Source organism: Microcaecilia unicolor, chromosome 6, assembly GCF_901765095.1.
Source record: "Microcaecilia unicolor chromosome 6, aMicUni1.1, whole genome shotgun sequence".
In the NCBI taxonomy this organism is placed as follows: domain Eukaryota; kingdom Metazoa; phylum Chordata; class Amphibia; order Gymnophiona; family Siphonopidae; genus Microcaecilia; species Microcaecilia unicolor.
Window position 1 is genome coordinate 276,261,455 of NC_044036.1, and position 26,448 is coordinate 276,287,902.

General features: G+C 42.6%; 1 protein-coding gene across 4 annotated transcripts in view; it reads right to left on the bottom strand.

The window, feature by feature from the left end:
* Window positions 1-26,448, bottom strand: part of FBXW2 (F-box and WD repeat domain containing 2) — a 77,717-nt gene that overhangs the window by 45,431 nt on the left and 5,838 nt on the right. For 3 of the 4 annotated variants that reach the window (XM_030207536.1, XM_030207538.1, XM_030207540.1), the window contains exons 2-4: window positions 15,957-16,466; window positions 6,082-6,276; window positions 4,413-4,546 (exon numbers count right to left, since the gene is read on the bottom strand). In XM_030207536.1, coding sequence (XP_030063396.1) covers window positions 4,413-4,546; window positions 6,082-6,276; window positions 15,957-16,466 — 839 coding nt within the window. The remainder of the gene's footprint in view (window positions 1-4,412; window positions 4,547-6,081; window positions 6,277-15,956; window positions 16,467-26,448) is intronic. The other variant, XM_030207537.1, reaches the window with a different exon arrangement.

Below are 26,448 nucleotides of genomic sequence, written 5' to 3' on the forward strand. Positions count from 1 at the left end.
TAAAAATTAGGCTTGGAGACCTAGCCAGAGCTGCTGCTGTGTGTGACCACCACCTGCTGAGATAGAGAACATACTGGGGAGTTTCCGGCAGCACATGACCACATATAGGGAGGCAAAAGGATTGCTCTCTATCTCCACCTGCTGGTAGATGGACACAACCCACCAGTCTATGGATTGATCAGCATGATGATATAGAAAGGCAAGGCCCTGAACTGGAAATGTTTTCCCAACACCGCAAACCTCAGAAACGTCTGGTGCGGGGGCCAAATCGGTATGTGCAAGTAAGCTTCTTTCAGGTCTAGAGACGTGAGAAACTCTCCTGGCTGAACCGCCGAAATGACGGAGCGCAGGGATTCCATGTGGAAATGCCGCACTCTCAGGGACTTGTTCACTTCTTTTAAGTCCAGAATAGGGCAAAAGGACCCACCTTTTCGCGGCACCACAAAGTAGATGGAGTATCGGCCGCAGCCTTGCTCAGCGGGAGGCACCGGGGTCACTGCCCCTAACTGAATCAGACCTTGTAAAGTCTCCTCCACCACAATCTGAAGGGGAATTAACCCTTCTGCGCTTATCTTTAGGCCAAGCATCCGGGAAAAAAAGCCTCACTGGGCAGTCCCAGGCCAGAATCCATCGGGGGGCAATCAGAGGAGCCTCAGGTGACCCTTGAGGAAGGGCTCTTTTCATCATGTATGCTTTATGCAGCAAAAGCATAAAATCCGGGGAGAAAATCTCACCCTGGGCACCCAAATCCTGTCCGGTGCTAGCCACTCCTGAAATAACCTCATCTCGAGGTGCCCCACCCGGCTCAGGTCTCTCCGTGTCCACGGAGGCCGCGCCATGCGGTGTAAGAAAAATGGCGCCCGCTGCCAGCTCAGAGCGGAAAGAAACATCGCTCGCCATGCTCGGGCCGGCTCCTACGCCAATACAGCACGATTTACAGAGCCCTGCTGCTTATTTGCGCTTGCCACAAGTGGAACAGCGCTTTACATTGTCCGCAGCCATTGCCGAAAAACGGCGGTAAAATCCAAAATGGCGGTTTCGCGCCAAAATCGCCCCGATCGCGGGACCACCCCGGAGGAGTTGGAAAACACTCTTACCTCAAAGGATCTAGTGTACAACTACGATCCTGCTGAAAATCAGGTCAAAAACCTCTGTTCCAGCGTCTCTGCGTTTAAAAACGCGACGCAACTTTTTTTTTTTTTTTTTAAGCTGTGAGGAAAGCAGAGGTATTGAAGACTCCGGAGGCTCAGATGAGTGGGAAAGGCAGGGAAAGGGCGAACCTATATGCCTGCATCCACTGTTGGTGGGTAAGGACAGGGAAAGCAAGGCAATATGTCCACATCCACAGAGGTATGGGTAAGGCAGGGAAAGGGCTAACCTATGTGCCTTTAAAGTGAAGCTGCTATAGCCTCCAACACCCCGGTTAACAACTGGCAAGCCAGGAACCACCTCCCGGCAGATTTTTCTGGAGCTCGAACAAGCTGCAGCCACCCTGCTAAGGGAGATAGAGAATACTGAAGAGGCAGTGGAGCTGGCTGGCCAAGAGGGCACTGTGAAAGTTTGAGTGCTCTCTATCTCCCCTGCTGGTTGATGGACATAACCCATACGTAATGGCTTCATCTGTTTGATGACAAGGAACTTCCTGTTTCCACAAAGGTGGGAAGCATCAGAGAGAAGGCTCTGGGGTTGATATGAGCAGGCTGTATGAAATCGCTGCTTGCTGCTGTCAATTGCTACAGACAAGAAAACTTTTAAAAGGTAAGGAGGTGGTGAGGAAAATCAAGAGAGACAATGGGAGATGCCTGGTCACCGGTAGGAAAGGTATCAGGAGGGAGAGATACTGGACTATTTTTGTGGTTGTGGGAGGATGAGAAGCTAAATGCTGGACTATTTGTGAGGGTGGGGGGAAGAGAAGGTAAATGCTGGACTATTTGTGAGGGTGGGAGGAAGAGAAGGTAAATGCTGGACTATTTGTGAGGGTGGGAGGAAAAGAAGTTAAAATGTTGTACTATTTGTAAGGTGGGGGGAAAGGTCAAATGCTGGACCATGTGTGGAGGTGGGAAGGAAAGAAGGAAAAATGCTGGACCATGTGCGAGGGTGTGCCTTGACAATTTTACAGCCGTGTTAATGTGCCGTGAGATGAAAAAGGTTGAAAATCTCTGCTCTAGTCTTATCAAGTTGTGATAGAAGAACCAGTAAAAAGATGTCGTTGTACGTGAGCTTCTGAGATCACACAGGTCCCTTCTTCATTTGTTAGTACAAATGATATCAATGCCAAGGCCTGAAGTCTTTCAGCCACGCTAGATAGATTGTACAGAACAAACTGTAATGGTAGCAATCAGAAATTGAGCACAGATTGCAGAGTACTGGGCTTATTCAATGAAGATTGCTATAGCAAAAATTAGTGTATGTCAAAAATGAGAGGCATTTGAGAGCTGCAGTGGAAGTGTTTGTTACAGTACTGGGCAAAAGAAATGTGTGTCTAAGAACTAAATTATCATATGGATATAATCATCTGTTAAGCATCCCTGAAGGTATACCTTGTTTCTAACCAAATAATGATATAGAATCCTTGTAACTTTGCTAGCAATTTAGATTCGCTTTTTCTTTAATTCAGTTGAATTGCATGGAAACCACTGTAAGGTTTTAGCCCTACCATTGAGAATTCAATGCCTCCCAACTATTTAAGGCGATGCATTCTGGCAGAACCAAAAAAAAAAAAAAAAAAAAGACTAGCATTTTGAGGTTTACCTAGCTAATAATTGTTTATACTCCTAATTCCTTTCAAACCCTATGATAGATGCTTCCATCATATCATCTGGCAATGAATTCCACAGCTCCATTGCTCATTAAGTGAACGAATGCACGCTTTTTCCCCGATGTTTTAAATTTACCTTTTATTTTATTGAGTGCCTAGAGCAGTTTGAAAACATAACATCTAAGTAGGGATCAATTATCAAAATCATGAGAAGGATGGAACAAATAACATATCCCCTTTCCCAAGCAGAAAATCCTAATCTGTTCAATCTTTCTTCCTAAAGGAGCTGTTCCATCCCCTTTTCCATTGTTGCCCTTCTCTGAATTTTTTTTTCAGGTTCCTATTACAGCTTTTTTTTTTTTTTAATGATGGGGCAACCAGAAAGCACATGTGTACTAGAACTGCCCACAAATAGAACTTGCTCTTGAACTAAAATATAACCCTCTGTACAGTTTGTCATTATACATAGATCAAATTTTCAACACATTCAGAAAAATTATACAACAGACCATCAGCAAGGGAGCTAAGAAAAACAGCTGTTAACAGATCTGAAATGTGTAAAAGTCCTTGAGTCAAGTTTTCAAGTTGAAAATATTTTTTGTATTATAAATTTAAAAATGGCACCCAAGATTATACTAAATGCAGCCATTTCATTTGTGAGGTGAATTTAGTTCATTTGAAAGGAAAAGACTGATCAAACTGGTTACAGCAGTGGTTTTCAACCCAGTCATTAGGAACCACCTGGCCAGTCGGGTTTTCAGGATATCCACAATGAAAATGCAAGAGAGAGTGCATGCACTGTCTTCTTGGTATGCAAATCTCTCATGCATATCCATTGTGGATATCCTGAAAACCCAACTGGCCCGAGGACTGCGTTGAAAGCCACTAGGCTAGAAGAAGAAATAATACAGGAAAATAATGCACTGTATTACAACATTCTTTGGTAGAATGCTATAGACCTGACCTGTATCACTCCCACAATTCCAGAATAACCATCTCTTAAATAAGATACTCTTCCATACAGATATGTGTAGTGCTTTGGAGTGGGGTAGCCATAGAACTAGGGAAGCCAGGGCTATATTCCCACCAATGTTCTTCAAGACCTTGGGCCTCAGATATAAATACAGATTTAAGTCTTCTGGGAGAGAGACATACCCACTATACATAAATATAACCTGCCTTAAGCAATCACCAAAAGGCATAAGCTAAATCCAAATAGATATATGTTTTATAAAAAAAAATTTACCCCCACTCCCGGTATGCTTTACAGGCAAAAAAACAAATAGCTATTAAAAATTGCTTAGGCATTCCATTGGGCAAAGCTACAATGCACATACTTTTTTTTTTTTTTAAATATGCACGTATAAGCATATTTTTCAGAGAAGGTATAAAATTTGTATAACAATTTATTCAGTACTGGGGATCAATGTAGCAGCCTATTTTACAAAAGGCACATAGGCATCTATGCTGCCTTTAGAAAACAAATAATTCTTTTAGACACTGTTAGCAAATTACATACTTCCCCTCACCAATGGTTACACAATACCAAAGTTTAAAGGGTAAAGCACTAGAAATGGTATATTATAATTAGCATCAAGATATATCCCTATATAGAACTAATTGTAAGCATAAAAGATTCAGTCTACTATCCTACCTTAGTGACCCATTCTGTGTGTCCAGTAAGCGTATTCAAACACATTCCTGTTGATAATGCCCATAATTTCACAGTGTTGTCTGCAGAACCACTGACTAATATATCAAGTTCATCACTGTAATCCACACTAAAAACTAAGAAAATAGATTTAATAAAATCAAACACACTCATCGTTGACACTAGTAATCCAGTTCACTGGGACAATAAACTTTGCTGTTATACAAAACTTGTTCAAAGGAAAAAAAAAACCTTTGTTCACATTGAGGCGTATTTTCAAAGCACTTAGCCTTACAAAGTTCCATAGGTTACTATGGAACTTTGTAAGGCTAGGTGTTTTGAAAATGAGCCCCATTATGTCTTTCCAATTTTATGTTGTCTTTATAGCATATACACTTACACAGCACCCATGTCAATGATATTGTTTAAATCTGATAGCAAAGCATGGGTATTCATTTCCATATCTGCATCATAAAAGGCTATACTATATATCTTTTATGTAATGGAGATCTTTTTAAAAGCTATATCATACCCAATTTTACACCTGAAGAATTTGAGCAGGCCTAATACTTTTCTTGTTATAACTGTTAAAACAAAGGGGTTTTTTTTTTTTTTGCAAATACCTATAAAATCAGGGCTTCAAAATATGCCTGAGCCTCCAACATATGCAAATTTATCTTATGTATATTCATGGTGAGTATCTTAAAAAAAAAATCAACTGGCTGTACATCACAGGAGAGATTTAGGAAACCGTGTGTAGATTAAAGCTAAAATTCAAACGCTTCTTTCCAAGCTTCTGAAATATCTCAAACTTCCAAATCAAGAATATTTTTTTTAATGTTTGATAAGCTAATGCTTCTATCATTTTCTATACTAAACAGTCCTTAAAAACATATATAGTTATGTGTTCCCCACCAAGAATTGTAGATTGTTTTTAAATTTGTAGCTTGCACAAACTAATTAAGGGGTCCGTTTACTAAGACACAGTGCTTAAGCCTACTGCGCATTACAAGGACACTACCACAGGATGCGTGAAGCATCCCACGGTAGCTTCTTATTCAGTGCATGCTAATCCCACACTGAAAAATATTTTGTATTTTCCAACACAGGGGTGCCTATGGGCAGAAAGTAGGTGTTCCTGCGCTAATCAGGTAGCGCAGGCACATTACCACTCACTACCCAATTAGCACGGGAGCCCTTACCACCACCTAAAGAAACGGTCACACACTAATGGGGAAATTAGCACATGGCCATTACAAAGAAGTATGGTGAGGCAGCCATTTTACCGCCACACTAAAAGTGGACACAGCATGTGGAAAACCCATGTGCTGACATCAGCGCTGGACACGTTTTAGCATAGCTTGGTAAAAGGACCCCTAAATGAATATATAAGATGAGCAATGGAACAGCACACACAAGATTTTAGTCTGCATACTTACCCCTGTAACCTTAGGTTAAACGTTTGCTTTGTTTACCCCAAAGCCTAAGTGAATACTACAAATTAATCTATGAATGAAATTGCATATTTAATTGGCAACAGTGAGATCATGGAATAAAAGTAACATGAACAAGGGCAAATATTCAATCTCGTTTCTTAAATTGTCACTGAATAATGAGCCATTCCCTTTTCATATTAAAAAGGTTAGCTTTCTTGGCCATCACCTGAACATACCTGCACCAGTGTGTCCTCGGAAGTGCTGAGTTTTGGCCCCTGAAATCCAATCCCAACAAGCTACTGTGTTGTCAAAAGATCCTGTTACAAGCTTGAGTTCGTCAAATTTCACAGCAGCACAAGTGTGTGTCTGGATGCCATATATGCATTGACCAGTGCTAACATCCCACAGTTTTGCAGATAAATCATCTGAACCTTCAAAACAAAGCCACAGACAGGCTGTTTTCAACAGCATTTACTAACAAAATGAAGACCAACTGAGGAGCAAACTGACCTCCATTTCTCTGCACAGTGATCATCCAGCTGGGCAGACTCCCCCTTCTCACTAACTATTAAACTACCAAAGAGAACTCGAACTTCGAACAAACTTGATTTTGCTTTCTACATAACAGCATATTCTATTCTAGCAAAAATTTGTGTAAAAATAATGCATTTTTTTAAAACTGGCAAACAATTTTTCAACATATCTGAAAAGATATACTAAGAACAGCATCACAATGTTTTATAAAATATAAATGAGCTTAGTATCTCTCAGAACAGCTCTTTCATGTTTCAAAAATTAGAACTGGTTTCTCTGCACAGAAGATAAATATTTAAGATATAGAAATGAAAAGCTATAGGAATCATTTTGAGAAAGTGACTAGAGGTAGCAACTGATTGAAGTTATCGCATGTATGCTCAAACATATTAACTGTATTGCACTGCAGTTCTCTAAGGAAAGCAGGATGGTCAGTCTCTGCTCTATTTATGGCTGAAAGTTGTGTTCAGATCAGACTACATGGTTTGATCTACACATTTTCTTGTTCCACATCACCCCATCTTCCCTTTTGTTCTAATTCCATAATCAGAGTAATCATCAGATATTTGAAAATACACTTTGTGAGTCATTTACTAATAATTACTGCAAGCTTTCATGCAAATAACCTGTAGTAAATTAAGCCCTTTGTATAGAGGATTTTTTTTTCTGTACAACACTCATATTTTTTGGGTAAGGACTGCATTCCAAAAACAAAAGTTTTTTTTTTTTTTTCGGGGGGGGGGGGGGGGGGGGGGGGGGGAAGCCTTCTCTTGAGATTTCAGTTGGTTTTATGTTAATCTTGTATTACTAATCGACAGGAACAGCAAGTAACTTTGCCAGTTTGAACTGGTTTTAAGACTAGCAGAGCTTTTAGAAACATGTAGGGTTATGCATTTGGGCTGCAAAAACCTGGAGGGAACAGTACTACCACTACTAATCATCATTTTTATAGTGCTACTAGATGTATGCAGCACTGAGGATATATCTCCAAGTGCTGCCCGGGAGGGAAAGGTTAGGACAGCTGTTGTAGTTGGTGATTCGATCATTAGGCATATAGATAGCTGGGTGGCTGGTGAACGTGAGGATCGCCTGGTGACTTGCCTGCCTGGTGCGAAGGTGGCGGACCTCACGCGTCACCTAGATAGGATTTAGATAGTGCTGGGGAGGAGTCCGCTGTCTTGGTACATGTGGGTACCAATGACATAGGAAAATGTGGGAGAGAGGTTCTGGAAGCCAAATTTAGGCTCTTAGGTAGAAAGCTCAAATCCAGATCCTCTAGGGTAGCATTTTCTGAAATGCTACCTGTTCCACGTGCAGGCCCAAGAGACAGGCAGAGCTCCAGAGTCTCAATGCGTGGATGAGACGATGGTGCAGGGAGGAGGGTTTTAGATTTGTTAGGAACTGGGCAACATTCTGGGGAAGGGGGAGCCTATTCCGAAAGGATGGGCTCCACCTTAACCAGGGTGGGACCAGGCTGCTGGCGTCAGCATTTAAAAAGGAGATAGAGCAGCTTTTAAACTAGAAATGGGGGGAAGGCCGACAGTCGCTCAAAAGCGCATGGTTCGGGAAAAGGTATCTTGCAAAGATACCTCACAAACAGGGAAGATAGGGTTTCTGGATAGTGAGGTTGCACAACAGACCGTGGTAGGCCAGGTGCCCTTAAATACAACTAAAGATCAGACAAAAGATGTCAAATCAATAGTGTCAGGTACTAAGCATCATGCAAATAAGAACAACAAACATACTCTGAAATGTCTATATGCAAATGCTAGGAGTCTAAGAAATAAGATGGGAGAGTTGGAATATATTGCACTAAATGAAAAATTGGATATAATAGGCATTACTGAGACCTGGTGGAAGGAGGATAACCAGTGGGACACTGTCATACCGGGGTACAAAGTATATCGTAATGATAGGGTAGACCGGACTGGTGGAGGGGTTGCATTGTATATTAAAGAGAGCCTTGACTCAGATAGATTACAAATTCAGCAGGACACAAATCACACCTTTGAATCACTGTGGGTTGAAATTCCATGTATAAAAGGGAAAAAAATGGTGATAGGAGTGTACTACCGTCCACCTCGCCAGGATGAGCAGGTAGACACAGAAATGATAAAAGAAATCAGAGGCGCGAACAAAATGGGCAATGTGATAATAATGGGTGACTTCAATTATCCAAATATAGACTGGGTAAATGTAACATCGGGACACGCTACAGAGATACAATTCCTTGATGAAATCAAGGACAGCTTTATGGAGCAACTGGTGCAGGAGCCGACGAGAGAAGGAAAAATTCTAGACTTGGTCCTTAGTGGAGCGCATGATCTGGTGAGGGATGTTATGGTACTGGGGCCGCTTGATAACAGTGACCATAATATGATCAGTTTTGACATCAACCTTGAAGTAACTGTACACAGAAAGTCAAATACGTTAGCGTTTAACTTTAAAAAAGGAGACTATGATAAAATGAGAAGAACGGTAAAAAAAAAAAAAAAAAAACTTAGGGGGGCAACTGAGAGAGTAAAAACTGTACAACAGGCGTGGACGCTGTTCAAAAATACCATCCTGGAGGCCCAGGCCATACATATTCCGCGAATTAGAAAAGAAAGACGGAAGTCCAAAAGACACCTGGCCTGGTTGAAAAGTGAGGTGAAGGAAGCTATTAGGGCTAAAAGAAACGCCTTCAGAAAATGGAAGAAGGAACCGTCTGAAAATAACAAGAAACAGCATAAGGAGTGTCAAAGCAAATGCAAGGCGCAGATTAAGAAGGCCAAGAGGGAGTATGAAAAAAAGATAGCATTAGAGGCAAAAAAAAACATAGTAAAAATTTTTTTTCGGTATATTAAAAGCAGGAAGCCGGCAAAAGAATCGGTTGGGCCACTGCTTGACCGAGGGGTAAAAGGGGCGATCAAGGAAGACAAAGACGTAGCGGAGAGACTGAATGAATTCTTTGCTTCGGTCTTCACCGAGGAAGATTTGGGTGGGATACCGGTGTCGGAAATGGTATTTCAAGCGGACGAGTCGGAGAAACTTACTGACTTCACGGTAAACCTGGAGGACATAATGGGGCAGTTCGGCAAACTGAAGAGTAGCAAATCTCCTGGACCGGATGGTATTCATCCTAGAGTACTGATAGAACTGAAAAACGAGCTTGCGGAGCTACTGCTAGTGATATGCAACTTATCCTTAAAATCGAGCGTGGTACCGGAAGATTGGAGGGTGGCCAATGTAACGCCCATTTTTAAAAAAGGCTCCAGGGGAGATCCAGGAAATTATAGACCGGTGAGTCTGACGTCGGTGCCGGGGAAAATGGTAGAGGCTATTATCAAAAACAAAATTACAGAGCACATCCGAGGACATGGATTACTGAGACCAAGTCAGCATGGCTTTTGTGTGGGGAAATCTTGCCTGACCAATTTACTTCAATTCTTTGAAGGAGTGAACAAACATGTGGACAAAAGGGAGTCGGTTGATATTGTGTATCTGGATTTTCAAAAGGCGTTTGACAAGGTACCTCATGAAAGGCTACAGAGGAAATTGGAGGGTCATGGGATAGGAGGAAATGTCCTATTGTGGATTAAAAACTGGTTGAAGGATAGGAAACAGAGAGTGGGGTTAAATGGGCAGTATTCACAATGGAGAAGGGTAGTTAGTGGGGTTCCTCAGGGGTCCGTGCTAGGACCGCTGCTTTTTAATATATTTATAAATGATTTAGAGATGGGAGTAACTAGCGAGGTAATTACATTTGCTGATGACACAAAGTTATTCAAAGTCGTTAAATCGCGACAGGATTGTGAAAAATTACAAGAGGACCTTACGAGACTGGGAGACTGGGCGGCTAAATGGCAGATGATGTTTATTGTGAGCAAGTGCAAGGTGATGCATGTGGGAAAAAAGAACCCGAATTATAGCTACGTCATGCAAGGTTCCACGTTAGGAGTTACGGACCAAGAAAGGGATCTGGGTGTCGTCGTCGATAACACACTGAAACCTTCTGCTCAGTGTGCTGCTGCGGCTAAGAAAGCGAATAGAATGTTGGGTATTATCAGGAAAGGTATGGAAAACAGGTGTGAGGATGTTATAATGCTGTTGTATCGCTCCATGGTGCGACCGCACCTTGAGTATTGTGTTCAATTCTGGTCGCCGCATCTCAAGAAAGATATAGTAGAATTGGAAAAGGTGCAGCGAAGGGCGACTAAAATGATAGCGGGGATGGGACGACTTCCCTATGAAGAAAGACTAAGGAGGCTAGGGCTATACAGCTTGGAGAAGAGACGGCTGAGGGGAGACATGATAGAGGTATATAAAATAATGAGTGGAGTGGAACAGGTGGATGTAAAGCGTCTGTTCACGCTTTCCAAAAATACTAGGACTAGGGGGCATGCGATGAAACTACAGTGTAGTAAATTTAAAACAAATCGGAGAAAATTTTTCTTCACCCAACGTGTAATTAAACTCTGGAATTCGTTGCCGGAGAAAGTGGTGAAGGCGGTTAGCTTAGCAGAGTTTAAAAAGGGGTTGGACGGTTTCTTAAAGGACAAGTCCATAAACCGCTACTAAACGGACTTGGAAAACTCAAAAATTCCAGGAATAACATGTATAGAATGTTTGTACATTTGGGGAGCTTGCCAGGTGCCCTTGGCCTGGATTGGCTGCTGTCGTGGACAGGATGCTGGGCTCGATGGACCCTTGGTCTTTTCCCAGTATGGCATTACTTATGTACTTATGTACACATACAGTTCAGGGGTGAAGAAGTTTTGAACATGAATGAGGGAGGATTGGGTGTGATCTTATGTGATGATCTTAAGGTGGCCAAATAGGTAGAAAAGTTGACAATGAAAGCTAGACGGATACCTGGGTGCACAAAGAAAGGAATGTCTTCATCATAAAATGTATGGGAACAGACTTCAAGATCTCAATATGTATACTTTGGAAGACAGGTGAAGAGAGCGGAGATAAGATAAGAGACATTTAAATACTTATGTGGCTTTCATGGGATGGGTGGGGGGGATAGATTACTTGATTCACTTCAGAGAAAGCTACAAGAACAAAGGCTTTCTTTGCTCTGGAAGATTTATATTATCCTCATGGGACTGGTAGGCATGGATTTAGATATTAGAATTTAGTGCTTTATTGTTAATAATAAAAAGACTTGTTTGTGCTCAATGTATACTGTTTACTTTACGGAAACTATTTCATTTTGTGAATATGTATACAATGATCCATATTGGTGTTTTCTAATAATAAAAAGATTTTGAAACAAATAAATACCTACGTGGCATAAATGCACAGGAGGCTAGTCTCCTAATTGAAAGGATGCTTTGGAATAAAGGGGCATAGGATGAAGGTGAAAGGGGACACACTCAGAGGTAACCTGAGGAAATACTTCTTCCTGGAAAGGGTGGTGAATTTGTGGAACTGCCTCCCGGTGGAGGTGGTGCAGATGAAAACTGTATCTGAATTCAAGAAAGCTTGGGATAAGTACAAAGATCTCTAAGGAAAAGGAAGGGATAGTAGATGACATGGATGGGCAGACTGGATAGGCCATATGGTCTTTGTCTAACTTCGTTTTTCTATGTAATATTGTCCGCTATCAGTAAAGTTCAAAACATGCCAAAGATTAACAGCATTTACTGGATTCGTATAAAAGTTTACAGCTAGTATTTATATTACACATTTCCTATTTTTGTATCATCTCCTCCCCCCTCCCCCAAAGAACCATACATTACAACATACATTATAGCATAAAACAATAGAATTATAGCAAATTTATTAAAATCAGCACCGACCATCTATAAAATCAGGATACTTAACTCCAAAATCTTGAATTAGGACATGGTGTTTCAGGGACAGCTGCTGAACACCCACCGATGCTCGCTTTAAAATCAACTCCCCAAAATATAATCCGCTGCCATATTATGTCAATGCAATTCAATCCTAAGGACACACCTAGCCCAGTCAGGTTTTCAGGACACCTACAATGAATACACATACAATGGAGGTAGTGCATGCAAATCTCTCTCACTACCCTGAAAACTTGACAGGCTAGGTACGTCCCAAGGACTGGCTTAAGAACCCCTGCCCTAAACTCAACAATTAGTAGAGAGCCTATGACTTATAACACTTAAGTATGTGTAAAAAAGTCCTTTCATCAGCAAATATTTTTAAAAGTGAAAAAATATTCATTCACCTTGAATATATGTAGACACTAGTTCAATTCCTCCTACTAAACAAGACAATTATACCATTGCATATCACAACGGATAAATTCATACTAGCCTTAAAATCTAAAATGTTCCAACACTATTTTTCTTGAGGACCTTAACCACAGATGCACCAATTAGTAATCATAACCTTAAGAAAGATCCAAAGCTAACATCCATATTTATTATATAAAACAGAGCTCCTGATTTTATGCACACACCTCTATGCTTCAACTGATAAACACAAACTTCCTCAATACAAAAAAAGGTGATTACTGAACACTTGGAGCCCCTCCCCCCCCCAACTTGCTATAACGCTCTTCTCCCCTCCCTCTGTCTGCTTTGGATCCTGCACTAGCATGTACGGAGATGGAGGCAATGGGAAATTTTGTGGGAATCCGCAGGGATGGAGACAAAAAAAAATTATTACTACTGCAGAGATGGAGGGGGGGGGGGGGGCACAGATCAAAAGTGAATGGAGACGGCAGGGGACGGGGACCAGATTAATGTCAATGTGCACATCGACTTAGAAGCTTGACACCAACACCTCAGCTTAAACAAAACCCTGAAATTGGAGCCATCTTGATGAAAACTGATGCACGTGTTCAGCAATTTTAGCAAATTAGGGACACCACTGATAAACTGATTGGAATATTTGTCGATTTGTTTCAAGCATTTTGAAAGGGTGTAATTTTCATTGAGCTAGTCTCATCTATGTGACTGATAACACAGCTAATATGAAAGCAGCACTTCGAGGCGAGGTCTGGATAGGTTGTGCAGGTCATAATCCAGATGTAGTGAAGGCTTAGTATCTTTTCATTGTCAAATGGTTCCAACACCATAATAACTTCTGCCAACAAGGAGTCTTCAATTCTGCACAGTTTGGTCAGGAAATGCATCTGGTTCATAGGCAGTTGCCCGCAGCTCCTCCATATTCTCTGCCACCAATTTCAGTGTCAGTAGAATGCTGTTCCACTGAGTTGACCCACACTGCTTGAGCGTTTTCTTCAGTGAACGGTTGACTTTTGTTCACTTAGTGGGTATAACCACCTCCTTGCACAATATTATAAGCTTGCTTACCTTACTGGATAGGTCATTTGGGTCAACTTCAGTTTTTGATGTCTGGAGTCCATGATCAGTGTTGCCAGATGGCAAAACTTTTTCCAGCCCAAAAGTAGCCAAATTGTATTAATATTAATAAGGCCAATATGAATATTAATAAGATCAATATGAAATCCTTGTAATCATCATAATTCATAATCAGCATCAGAAGCATAATCCATAATCAATCAGCATAATCATAATCAGCATGTCAAAAAATATGTAAATAGATAGCTAGAAACTCTGAATGTTGAGCACCTGATTCTCATAACATGATGTCTTCAACGTCTCTGTCCTTATCCAACCCTTGACTGAGTCTTGCTGCTCTGGAGAAGGGACGCATTTTTTTTTTTTTTTTAAACAGCCGAGCCCTGTCCTCCTCCTCCCTCCCCCCTGCTGCTGCTTGCTTGGTCCATCCACCCTCCCCTCTCCACAGCAAGAGACAAAGAACACAATGACCAAACAAGCAGGCAAAAGTAAAGGAAAGGCGACAAGCTTTTTTTTTTTTTTTTTTTTAAAGTCTGGCTGACCAGCTGGGCCCGTCCACAGCCCCCTAACCTCACCGTCTTGTCCCCCCCTCCCCCACTGGACACCCTCTGTGACTTCATCATTTTTGACATGGTGCTGTACTGCCTGGCTCCGGCGTCCGTCCCTCTGTCTCGAAGTGGGAGTCTCTGGTCCGGCAACTCTGGCTCCAGACCGTCCTCCTCTCTGTTGCTCGTCTCCTCGGCTGCTGTCTCCAGATTCCAGAAAGATGATGATGAATAAAAGATGATTTTGAACTTGAAGTGGTTGATTGAAAAATGATGCAACACAGACTTAAGTTGTAAGCAACTATGTGTCACTCACTACTCAGTCACTCAGAGTCCACCAAAGACTAGGCAAAGCACATGTCGCAGCATTTAAACATTGCTGGATCCCGCCTCTCAGAATGACCACAGGAAAGCTGCACAACCCAAGATCGCAGAGATAAAAACTGCCCAATTAACCGTGACTTTAAAAAAACAGCAGTGGGTTGTGGGAAACCACCAAATTCTGCAGATTTACCAAGGAACTGGCAACTTTGCATCTGGTGATCCCAACAAAATATCAGTTGAAACAGTATCTGTCAACTGCAAGCTCAGGCAGCCATGTGATAGCATCCTTAAAGAATGCCTTGTAGATCACCTAGGTCACTATATTACAGTTACAACCCACACTTGGCAGAAACGCTACTGGATCCAAGATTGAAGGGTTGTTTAGATCTGATGGCAATTAAAGGGCAGATCAGTGCCAAAGAATGCAAACACTGACAGCAGATCGAGCGGTAGTCGAGGTGCAGCCAACTGTCAACAGCAAACAAAAGATCCAAAACGAGAGCATGAGAGGCAAAAAAAAAATTTTTTTTTTGAGACATCTTCAAGAGCCAGGAAACAGCTTCAATGATCAATGAAGTGCATGCATACATACATACATACATATCAAACTCAGACAAGGAATTCTGCTAGTCTCTTACTACCTACTTGCAGCAGAGGTCTCATGTGTGGCCGAAACAGACGTGTTGCCTGTTCCCTGCTTGGAACTCCTGCCACCAGCACATCATCATAACATTTTCAGTTGCAGGACAAACTAAAAAAAGTTGAATGAACTGTGCTCGGGCTCTTTAGATGGCTTATTATTTTTACATTGTTTGAAATGATAGTTTTCTCGCAGACCATGTTAATAAATAATACATTTTTTTCTTGCATATTTAACAAAGTTAAGCCTATTGCTTTGTGTTAAATTTTATGTTTTATTTGAATATATAAGAACTTTAAATGTGGGCTGGGTATGGGGATGAGAAAGAAAAATTGTGGGAATAGTACGGGGGATTGAAAAGAATTGAATAGAGATGAGGAGATGGTAGCAATATGATGGGGACCAGATTATGTCCCTGTGCACACCTCTATCCTACACTCCATTTGTGTGCCTTTTCTGTTCTGCTGACTCTCACCCGTACAAATGTGTGTATTTGATTCCACCAGAAAAGGTAACCAGAAATGCACCTGCACTGCAAAGATACAGATAAACCAATTTTCTGCACTCTCAAAAATACTTAATTACTTAGAAAATAAACACCTGAATTTACAATCCACTAACACCTCAGAATAGATGCCATAACTATAAAGTAATAAATCCACACAGTCCACCAGTGGATGAAGCAACAGGCAAGATTTTACAGCAGCACAGGTTACCGGTTAGGCTTAGTGGGGGAAATGAAAAACATCCTTAAGCTGTATGTGTTAAGTTCCTACCTGTACAAAGCAGTCCATCTTTATAATAAAGTGCATACACTCTGGCACTATGCCCAATTAATGATGCAGTCTCAAAAGCTTCATGGTCCTTCAGCTGTTTCATTCTCAAAATAGCTTTCAAGTAAACCTTCTTCCAGTGCAAAGCATCCTGAAGAGAGTCATCTATTTGCCAGCCCAAGTTCCTACAAGCAGCCTGCCATACCTCCGTACAGGCACTTATAACCTTATTCCATTGTTTGGAGACAAGGCAACATGTGAGTAAGGTCTGAGGATCCAGCCACTTTAGCAAATGAAAACTGAGTTCCAAAGGGAGAAGCTTAAGGAAGTCTCGCTTAAGAAGAGTTTCCAGGTTGTTAGAGAGGTGTCGGAGCTGAACAGCTCCACTCAGGCTAATCAGGTGATCCAGAGTTTCATTTTTTTCTGAGTCAGTTAGAGAAAGAAAGGTGACTGAAATGTTCTCAAGCCATTGTTCGAAGTCCTTTTTCTCCATAAGGGTTTGCAAGCCTTTACCTACAGCAAAATCAAAACACAAATGGAGGATTAATGCTACCTCAGAAACAATGTAGATAACTTGTTACTCTAACATTTACATTTGAGAACTGGTGGCAGGAGTCTTTTTGTGTGTGTGTGTGTGTGTGTGTGTGTGTGTGTGTGTCATATTACAACATTGGATTACTCAGTAAAACAGGGCTTCAAACACTGGGACTTCAATATAAGCATAATGAACACATATGAGGCTAATTTGAATATGCTAAAAACTGGATTAGCAATGGGTACCTGGCACAGGTTTAGGAAGGCCTGTTGGAATAACTCTCCCATAGTTTTTCCCATATAAATACATTAATTGGTAAGGTAAGCTGGGATATCAGCTACAAAGCCTCCTGTCCAGTTGAAACTGAGCTTGCTTTAAGTTCATGAAGTACTCATTGTTCAGGACAAGCATTAAAAATTGTCGTTTACAATAAGCAAAAGCCTAGCAAATGAGTCCTGAAAACTGTAAAGCAAGTAACAGTAGAAAAGCTATTTGTTCCTTTGAAATGCATAAACTACTTTGCTTAGCCGTTTGATCTACTGAAAAAGAGATTGTAGATTTACTATTCACAGAGAAACAGAAAAATGTTATTCAAGCATTTGAAGCAATTCTTTCAAGATAATACATTTCCAGCTGCCCTTTAACTGACGGCCAGATGCACTAAACTTAACGAGCCAGCAATGTGGTTTTTTAAACCAGTTCTAGCCAGTCTAGCGAGCAAGTAGTAAAACAAGACATGCACAAAAGGGTTCTCAGAGCCATTTTCCTGTCACGGTAGCAGCTAACGAAAACGGAATGCAAATGATCTACAGGTCATTATAATATAATATACTCAACAACTGTTGCAATTGTATTCATCTTTATTACATCTTTAAATATCATAAATCTAACAATTATTGTCTAAAATCCCAATATACCTATCATTCATTCATCCACTCCATCTTAAATCCCTAAAACCAGTACCAAAAATACATCATTGCAATGCCCAGAATAATTGTGTCACTCATAATTTCATCAAAAGATTTTTGTCATTAACAATATTGTTATGGAGCCTGTCAATTGCACAGTCAATCAAAGGCAACTTTTCTTCATTGAGATCTTCACTTAATCCACTCATACCCAGTCTTTAAGTTACTCTGTATATCAGAAGTTATTTTGCCTTTTAAAGATCAATCCATAACAGTTCACCACCATACCAGGCTCAAACCAGAGTCTTATTTTTCAGCGTAAACCACTGTTGATTCACAGTTCTCTATTGTAACAGGCTTACACACAGTTTCTCTCTCAGCGTGATTCCAATCTTCACGGAACTACTGTTGAATCTTTAATCAGTAATTCTTTCCTTCAACTTCATGCTGCTTCTCAGGAGCTATCATCTCATTTGCTCACTGAGGTAGTATTGTACAGACCCTACACGATCGTGTTTCGCAAAAATGCGTCTTCAGGGGTCAGCAATCTAAATAAGCGACAATAATAACATCCACTTATTTTTCACAAACATTAACCCATCTGTTTAAAAACCAATACTATAAACTCTTACCGGTTCTACAGGTGGCCAAACACTCAACAGTCATCGATGTGCTGGTGGCAGAGTCTCAAAAGACGCCCACACATGCGCATACTAAGGCTTCAAAGAGACTGAGTTTAAATACCCTCTCACAAGTTTAACCACTCCACCTCCTTGTTTAACCCATTAGGGCTCACAGTATTCCAAAGGTAAATTAACCTTTGCTCTTTTCTCAATAGCATACGAGGCAAGTTCCCACCCCTATCAGGACTAATTTGACTTAAAACTACAAAACGAAGATCCTGAACTTCATGTTTAACATCTACCCAATGTGAAACAAGTGGGGCTTCGAAGGTTGTATAGTTCTCGCAATGAATATACTCATCAAGCTTTTCAGATGATTTTACGTTTTCAATGTAGAGGTTACCCTGATAAAATCTTGAGAAAAGCGGCTAAGAGAGCATTTAATAATCATAATGAATGGCAACCTCTATGGGTTGATAAGAAATGGGTTAAACAAGGAGGTGGAGTGGTTAAACTTGTGAGACGGTATTTAAACTCAGTCTCTTTGAAGCCTTAGTATGCGCATGTGTGGGCGTCTTTTGAGACGCTGCCACCAGCACATCGATGACTGTTGAGTGTTTGGCCACCTGTAGAGCCGGTAAGAGTTTATAGTATTGGTTTTTAAACAGATGAGTTAATGTTTGTGAAAAATAAGTGGATGTTATTATTGTCGCTTATTTAGATTGCTGACCCCTGAAGATGCATTTTTGCGAAACACGATCGTGTAGGGTCTGTACAATACTACCTCAGTGAGCAAATGAGATGATAGCTCCTGAGAAGCAGCATGAAGTTGAAGGAAAGAATTACTGATTAAAGATTCAACAGTAGTTCCGTGAAGATTGGAATCACGCTGAGAGAGAAACTGTGTGTAAGCCTGTTACAATAGAGAACAGTGAATCAACAGTGGTTTACGCTGAAAAATAAGACTCTGGTTTGAGCCTGGTATGGTGGTGAACTGTTATGGATTGATCTTTAAAAGGCAAAATAACTTCTGATATACAGAGTAACTTAAAGACTGGGTATGAGTGGATTAAGTGAAGATCTCAATGAAGAAAAGTTGCCTTTGATTGACTGTGCAATTGACAGGCTCCATAACAATATTGTTAATGACAAAAATCTTTTGATGAAATTATGAGTGACAATTATTCTGGGCATTGCAATGATGTATTTTTGGTACTGGTTTTAGGGATTTAAGATGGAGTGGATGAATGAATGATAGGTATATTGGGATTTTAGACAATAATTGTTAGATTTATGATATTTAAAGATGTAATAAAGATGAATATAATTGCAACAGTTGTTGCGTATATTATATAAATTTGCTGCAACTATTTATTGAAATTAACCTAAGATAGCATTGCAGGTCATTATAATGAGCTAATTAGTATTATAATGCGCATGCAAGTCGGATGCACAGCCGTTTTCCGACCCCATGCACCTGGAAAACCTAACGAGAGGTCTGCACCTCTCGTTGGGGCTGCGTGGGACCCATGCAGAGTAGGACGCCCATCGCAAAAACTGGAAGAAAAAAAAAAAAACGCCCAAAGGCTAATCAGGGACGTCCTTTCAAGTGCCTAACACTTGGACGTCCTTCACTCAAAAAAACAAAAAACAAAAAAAAAAAAAACAGGACATCCCTGACGAGCCCTTGGACATTTTTCCCTTCAGATTTTGTGATGACCACCTGTGACAGCTAAACGCGCTGTGATTGGCTAAGAGAGACCTGAAGGGGCATAATCGAAAGGGACGTCCAAATAGTTTTGATTTGGACGTCCTCGCACGTCCCGATCTCCGATTCTCTCCAGCATGGTCATTTTGGGCATGTAAGAAAAACATGTCCAAGAGAAGGACGCCTATCACAAAATCTGAAGAAAAAAAACGTCCAAGTGCTCGTCAGGGACGTCCTTTTTTTTTTTTGAGTGAAGGACGTGTATGAAGCCGTCTTTGGCATGCGCAGAGCAGCCAGCATAACGCTTGGCTGCTCTGCGCATGCTCAGCTGGCCAACTGGCTTCCCCTCCTTAGGAAGGAAATCGCGTGCAAATGAGCTAACAGCGAGCAGCTCATTTGCATGCGATTTCCTTCATGCATGCCCGTTTTTTACCGATTCGCTAAGGGATTTGTAAGGGAATGGTTCTGTCTGTGGAGTTAGTGCATCAGGCTCCAAGGGTTGCAAAATAAGTATTGGCCCAGCAGGGGATTACAGTGTCATAGGGGAGGAAACAAAGTTCTTGCTGTGTGCTTATCATATTTATTGATAAGAAAGTTATTCCATCCACAGAAGGCCACATGCTGATAGTATCAGCAGTGTTATTGAAGCAGGATTTCAACAGAGCTAATACCTGAAGGAAGCCAGGTGTACAAAATCTACTGTTAAGAAAAAAAAAGTCAAACAATGAATTGGTAAATTTTCCAATCTGTATTCTGTTTACATATAATACTAACATCCAAGTAATCATATGCAAAGCATTAATAAAGAAGGCTAAAAGACAATATGAAAAGAAACTTGCTGCAGAGGCTAAAACTCACAGTAACAACTTTTTCAGGTAGCTCAGAAGAAAGCCTGTGAGGGAATCTGTGGGACCATTAGATCACAAAGGAGTAAACGGGGAGGACAAGGCCATATTGGAGAAACTGAATGAATTATTTGCTTCTGTCTTTACGGAAGAAGATGTAAGAGATCTGCCTGTACCGGAAATGGTTTTCGAGGGTGATGATGCGGAGGAACTAAAGGAAATCTAGGTGAACTTGGAAGATGTACTGAGCCAAACTGACAAATTAAAGAGTAGTGAATCACCTGGACCAGATGGCATACATCCAAGGGTACTCAAAGAAGTCAAGCATGAAATTGCTGATCTGCTGTTAGTAATATGTAACCTGTCATTAAAATTGTTCATAGTACCTGAAGATTGGCTTGTGGCCAATGTGATGCCGATTTTTTAAAAGGGGTCTAGGGGAGATCCAGGAAATTATAGATCGGTAAGCCTGATGTCAGTGCCAGGCAAAACAGTGGAAACTATTATAAAGAATAAAATTACAGAACATGTAGACAAACATGGTTTAATGGGACAGAATCAGCATGGCTTCAGTCAAGGAAAGTCTTGCCTCACCAATTTACTTCATTTCATTGAAGGCATGAATAAACATGTGGATAAAGGTGAGCCGGTTGATGTAGCGTATCTAGATTTTCAGAAAACTTTTGATAAAGTTCCTCATGAGAGACTCCTGAGAAAATTAAAGAGAGTCATGGGATAGGAGGCAAGATTCTGGTGTGGATTAGGAATTGGTTATTGGACAGAAAAGAGAGGGTAGGGTTAAATGGTTATTTCTGTCAATGAAGGCAGGTGAACAGTGGAGTGCCGCAGGGATCTCAACTGGGACCATATCTATAAGTGATATGGAAATCAGAACAATGAGTGAGGTGATTAAATTTGCAGATGATACAAAACTATTCAAGGTTGTTAAAACACATATGGACAGTGAAATATTGCAATAAGACCTTAGGAAATTGGAAGACTGGGCACCCAAATGGCAGATGAAATTTAATGTGGACAATTGCAAGGTGATGCAAATTGGAAGGAATCTGAATCATAGTTATCCGATGCTAGGGTCCACCTTGGGGGTCAGCACTCAAGAAAAAGATCTAGGTGTCGCTGTAGATAATACGCTGAAATCTTCTGCTTAGTGTGTGGCGGCGGCCAAAAAAGCAAACAGGATGCTAGGGATTATTAGGAAAGGGATGGTGAATAAGACAGAAAATACTACAATGCCTTTGTATCGCTCCATGGTGCATCCACAACTTGAGTATTGCATTCAGTTCTGGTCGTCATATCTAAAAAAAGATATAGCAGAATTAGAACAGGTTCAAAGAAGAGCAACCAAAATGATAAAGGGGATGGAAATCCTCTCATATGAGGAAAGGCTAAAGAGGTTAGGGCTCTTCAGTTTGGAAAAGATATGATTGAGGTCTACAAAATCCTGAGTGGTGTAGAACAACTAAAAGTACAAAGACTAGGGGTAACTCGATACATGGAAATAGTTTTAAAACAAACAGGAGGAAATATTTTTTCACTCAACGAATAGGTAAGCCCTGGAACTCTTTGCCGGAGGATGTGGTAACAGTGGTTAGTGTTATCTGGGTTTAAAAAAAAGGTTACGACAAATTCCTGGAGGAAAAGTCCATAGTCTGCTATTGAGACAGACATGGGAAGCAACTGTTTGCCCTGGGATTTGTAGTATAGAATGTTGCCATGATTTGGTTTCTGCCAGGTACTTGTTACCTGGCTTGGCCACTGTTTGGAAAACAGGATACTAGACTAGATGGACCATTCGTCTGGAGACACCCATAGGAATATATAGGCATCTCTAGCATTAGCATGCACTAAAAACGCTAGCGCATCTTAGCAAACAGGGACAACAGATTGTAAGAACTCTGAGGACAGGTTAGAGAATGACACAGGGAAAGGGATCCGCAGTAAACGCAGGGATGGGGCAGAGCTTGTGGGGATGGGGCCAGATCCCACGGGGCAGGGATGGGGATAGAGCTCATGGGGATGGGGACAAACTACGTCCTCATGTCATTTTCTACTTTGAAGTCTGTTAATGAACTGGACTGTTATTTATGGTTTAGTGATGCAGACCAACGATATTTTGATTTTTTGGAAAAACAAACAAACATGCAGGCCACAACTAGCAAAATTTGCATGGGAGATCTTGTACATCCTACTACCAGCACATCTTCTAAGAAGACATCTTCTACTGCCGGAAGGACTGTAGAAGACAGGAGAGCTAGACTGAATCCTGAGACTGTTGATGACAATCACAGATTTATAAAAATCATAACAGTGCTTGATAAGCATATTTCTCCCCTCTAGGGCACAGAGAACAGGTTGTATTTTGTACCCCTAGACATTTTAACAGGGTGGATTAGGATTCCTTGGGGTAGTAGAAATCAGCTATTGTTGGAAGGGTAGAGGGTGGTGGTAAGGAGGGTTGTTATAGCTGCTCGCTATTATTATTGTTTTCTATTTATAATTTATACACAATAGTTGCACAGCATATTGTTCTTTTTTTATACTTTAATAAGAAGATTTAAATATAAAATCATAATTGTTTGAGACTTCTGCAGATAAGGACAGAGCCCATGGGGATGGGGCAGGGACGGAGACAGAACCTGTGGGGACGGGGCGGGGATGGGAACAAACTTTGTCCCTGTGTCATTCTCTAGGACAGGTAAGGTAAAATTATGTATAATCATACCTGATAATTTTCTTTCCATTAATCATAGCTGATCAATCCATAGACTGGTGGGTTGTGTCCATCTACCAGCAGGTGGAGATAGAGAGCAAACTTTTGCCTCCCTATATGTGGTCATGTGCTGCCGGAAACTCCTCAGTATGTCGATATCAAAGCTCCATCCGCAGGACTCAGCACTTAGAGAATTACACCCACGAAGGGACACTCTGCCCAGCTCACCACTGCCGAAACGGGGGAGGGGAAATAACCCAGCTCATCCCCACACAAGTGGGGGAGGGGAATTCGTCCAGCTCATCCCCGCGGAGCGGGGGAGGGACACCACACCCGCCGATGCGGGGGGGATCTGGCTTATCCTGCAACCGCAACCGCGGGAGGAGCTGACTGACCCTAACACCGCCGAAGCGGGAGGGGTACAAAGCTGCCCTACAGCCGCACGAAGCGGGAGGGAGTGCCGGCAGAATTTTAAGTCTCAATCCAGCCCCGTAAAACGGAGGGGAGAGGAATGCAGCAGCTCACTTTAACACAAACTCGTCTTAACTCTTGAAGAATCCAAGTGAAAAAAAAAACTTGAACACGAAGTCTTTCTGAAGTAACTGAAGACTAAACTTGAACCTGAAATGCAACCAGAATAAAAACAGTACAGATATCTGGGAGGGGCTATGGATTGATCAGCTATGATTAATGGAAAGAAAATTATCAGGTATGATTATACATAATTTTACCTTCCATATCATCAAGCTGATCAATCCATAGACTGGTGGGATGTACCGAAGCAGTACTCACCCAGGGCGGGACATTGAAATCCCTGACCTCAACACTGAAGCTCCAAACCGGGCCTCCGCCCGTGCAGCCACAGTCAAACGGTAATGCTTGGAGAATGTATGAGCCGAAGCCCAAGTTGCCGCCTTGCATATCTCTTCCAAGGAGACGGATCCGGCCTCTGCCATCGAGGCCGCCTGAGCTCTCGTGGAGTGAGCCTTCAGCTGGATAGGCGGCACCTTCCCCGCGGCCACATAAGCCGCTGCAATGGCTTCCTTGACCCATCTTGCCACTGTAGGCTTAGCAGCCTGCAGACCCTTACGAGGACCTGCAAACAGGACAAACAGATGATCCGATTCCGGAAATCATTGGTCACTTCCAAGTATCTGATGATGACTCGTCTCACATCCAGATATTTAAGAGCAGAGTACTCCTCTGGGTAGTCCTCCCTACGAAAGGAAGGGAGACAGAGCTGCTGATTCACATGGAAGCGAGAAACAATCTTGGGCAGGAAGGAAGGCACTGTGCGAATAGTCACTCCTGCCTCAGTGAACTGCAGAAAAGGCTCTCGACATGAGAGCGCCTGGAGCTCGGAAACTCTTCTGGCTGAAGTGATAGCCACCAAAAACACTGCTTTCAACGTCAGGTCTTTCAGAGATACCCTCGACAAGGGTTCAAAAGGCGGCTTCTGCAATGCTCTTAGTACCAGGTTGAGATTCCACGCAGGCACCACTGAGTGCAGAGGAGGGCGCAGGTGATTAACTCCCTTGAGAAAGCGCACCACATCTGGCTGCGAAGCCAGGGAAGCACCCTTCAGGCGGCCCCTGAAGCAAGCCAGAGCCGCTACCTGGACTTTAAGGGAACTGAGCGACAGGCCTTTCTCCAGACCTTCTTGCAGGAACGCCAACACTGAAGAAATTGGAGCAGTGAAGGGAGAAAGTGAGCCTGCTTCACACCACGCTGCAAAGATACGCCAAACCCTGGCGTAAGCAGTAGAAGTAGAGCGCTTCCTCGCTCTCAGCATAGTGGCGATGACCTTGTCTGAGAAGCCCTTCTTCCTCAGACGCTGCCGCTCAATAGCCAGGCCGTAAGACCAAAGGGGGAGGGATCCTCCATCACCACGGGACCCTGATGTAACAGGCCCTGCTCCACTGGCAGCCGCAGAGGATCGTCGACTGAGAGCCTGATCAAGTCCGCATACCAGGGACGCCTGGGCCAATCCGGACCCACCAGGATTACCCTGCCGGGATGCTTTGCCACCCGGTCTAGCACCCTGCCCAACATGGGCCAGGGCGGGAACACATAGAGAAGCTCTTGTGTCGGCCACTGTTGGAGAAGAGCATCTACTCCCAGGGATCGAGGGTCCCGTCCTCTGCTGAAAAAGCGCGGCACTTGGCAATTGGCCGATGACGCCATCAGATCTAGGCTCGGCTGGCCCCAGCGCTTCGTGATGTCCAAGAACGCCTGAGCAGATAGCTGCCACTCTCCGGGCTCCAAGGTATGGCGACTGAGAAAGTCCGCCTTGACATTTATGACTCCGGCAATGTGGGCCGCTGAAAGCTGCTCCAGGTTCGCTTCCGCCCACTGGCAAAGATTCATAGCCTCCTTGGCTAGAGGGGCGCTCTTGGTACCTCCCTGGCGGTTGACATAGGCCACAGCCGTGGCATTGTCCGACAGGACCCGTACAGGCTTCAACACCAGTACCGGGATGAACTTCAAAAGCGCCAACCGAATGGCTCTGAGTTCCAGGAGGTTGATAGACCACTTTGCCTCTGCAGGAGACCAGAGCCCCTGCGCTGTCCTTCCCAAGCAGTGGGCTCCCCAGCCCGACAACGAGGCGTCCGTCGTGACGACAATCCACTCTGGGGTCACCAGAGGCATTCCCGCAGACAACTTGTCTGTCTGCATCCACCAGCTCAGTGCCTTGCGCACTGCTGGGTCCAAGGGAAGGCGCACAGCATAATCCTCCGACATCGGAGTCCAGCGCTGCAGCAAAGAGTGTTGAAGTGGTCTCATATGAGCCCTGGCCCAGGGCACAACTTCCATCGTGGCCGTCATAGAGCCCAACAGCTGCACATAGTCCCAAGCCCGAAGGGGAGAGGCTACTAGGAACTGGTCCACCTGAGCCTGAAGTTTGACAATCCGATTGTCTGGCAGGAACACTCTGCCCACTTGGGTGTCGAATCGAACTCCCAGGTACTCCAGGGACTGAGTCGGGCGCAGCTGGCTCTTCTCCCAGTTGATGATCCATCCCAGGGAGCTCAAAAGAGCAACTACCCGGTCCACAGCTTTGCCGCACTCTGCATAAGAGGGGGCTCGGATCAACCAGTCGTCCAGATAAGGATGGACTTGTACCCCTTCCTTTCGTTGGAAGGCC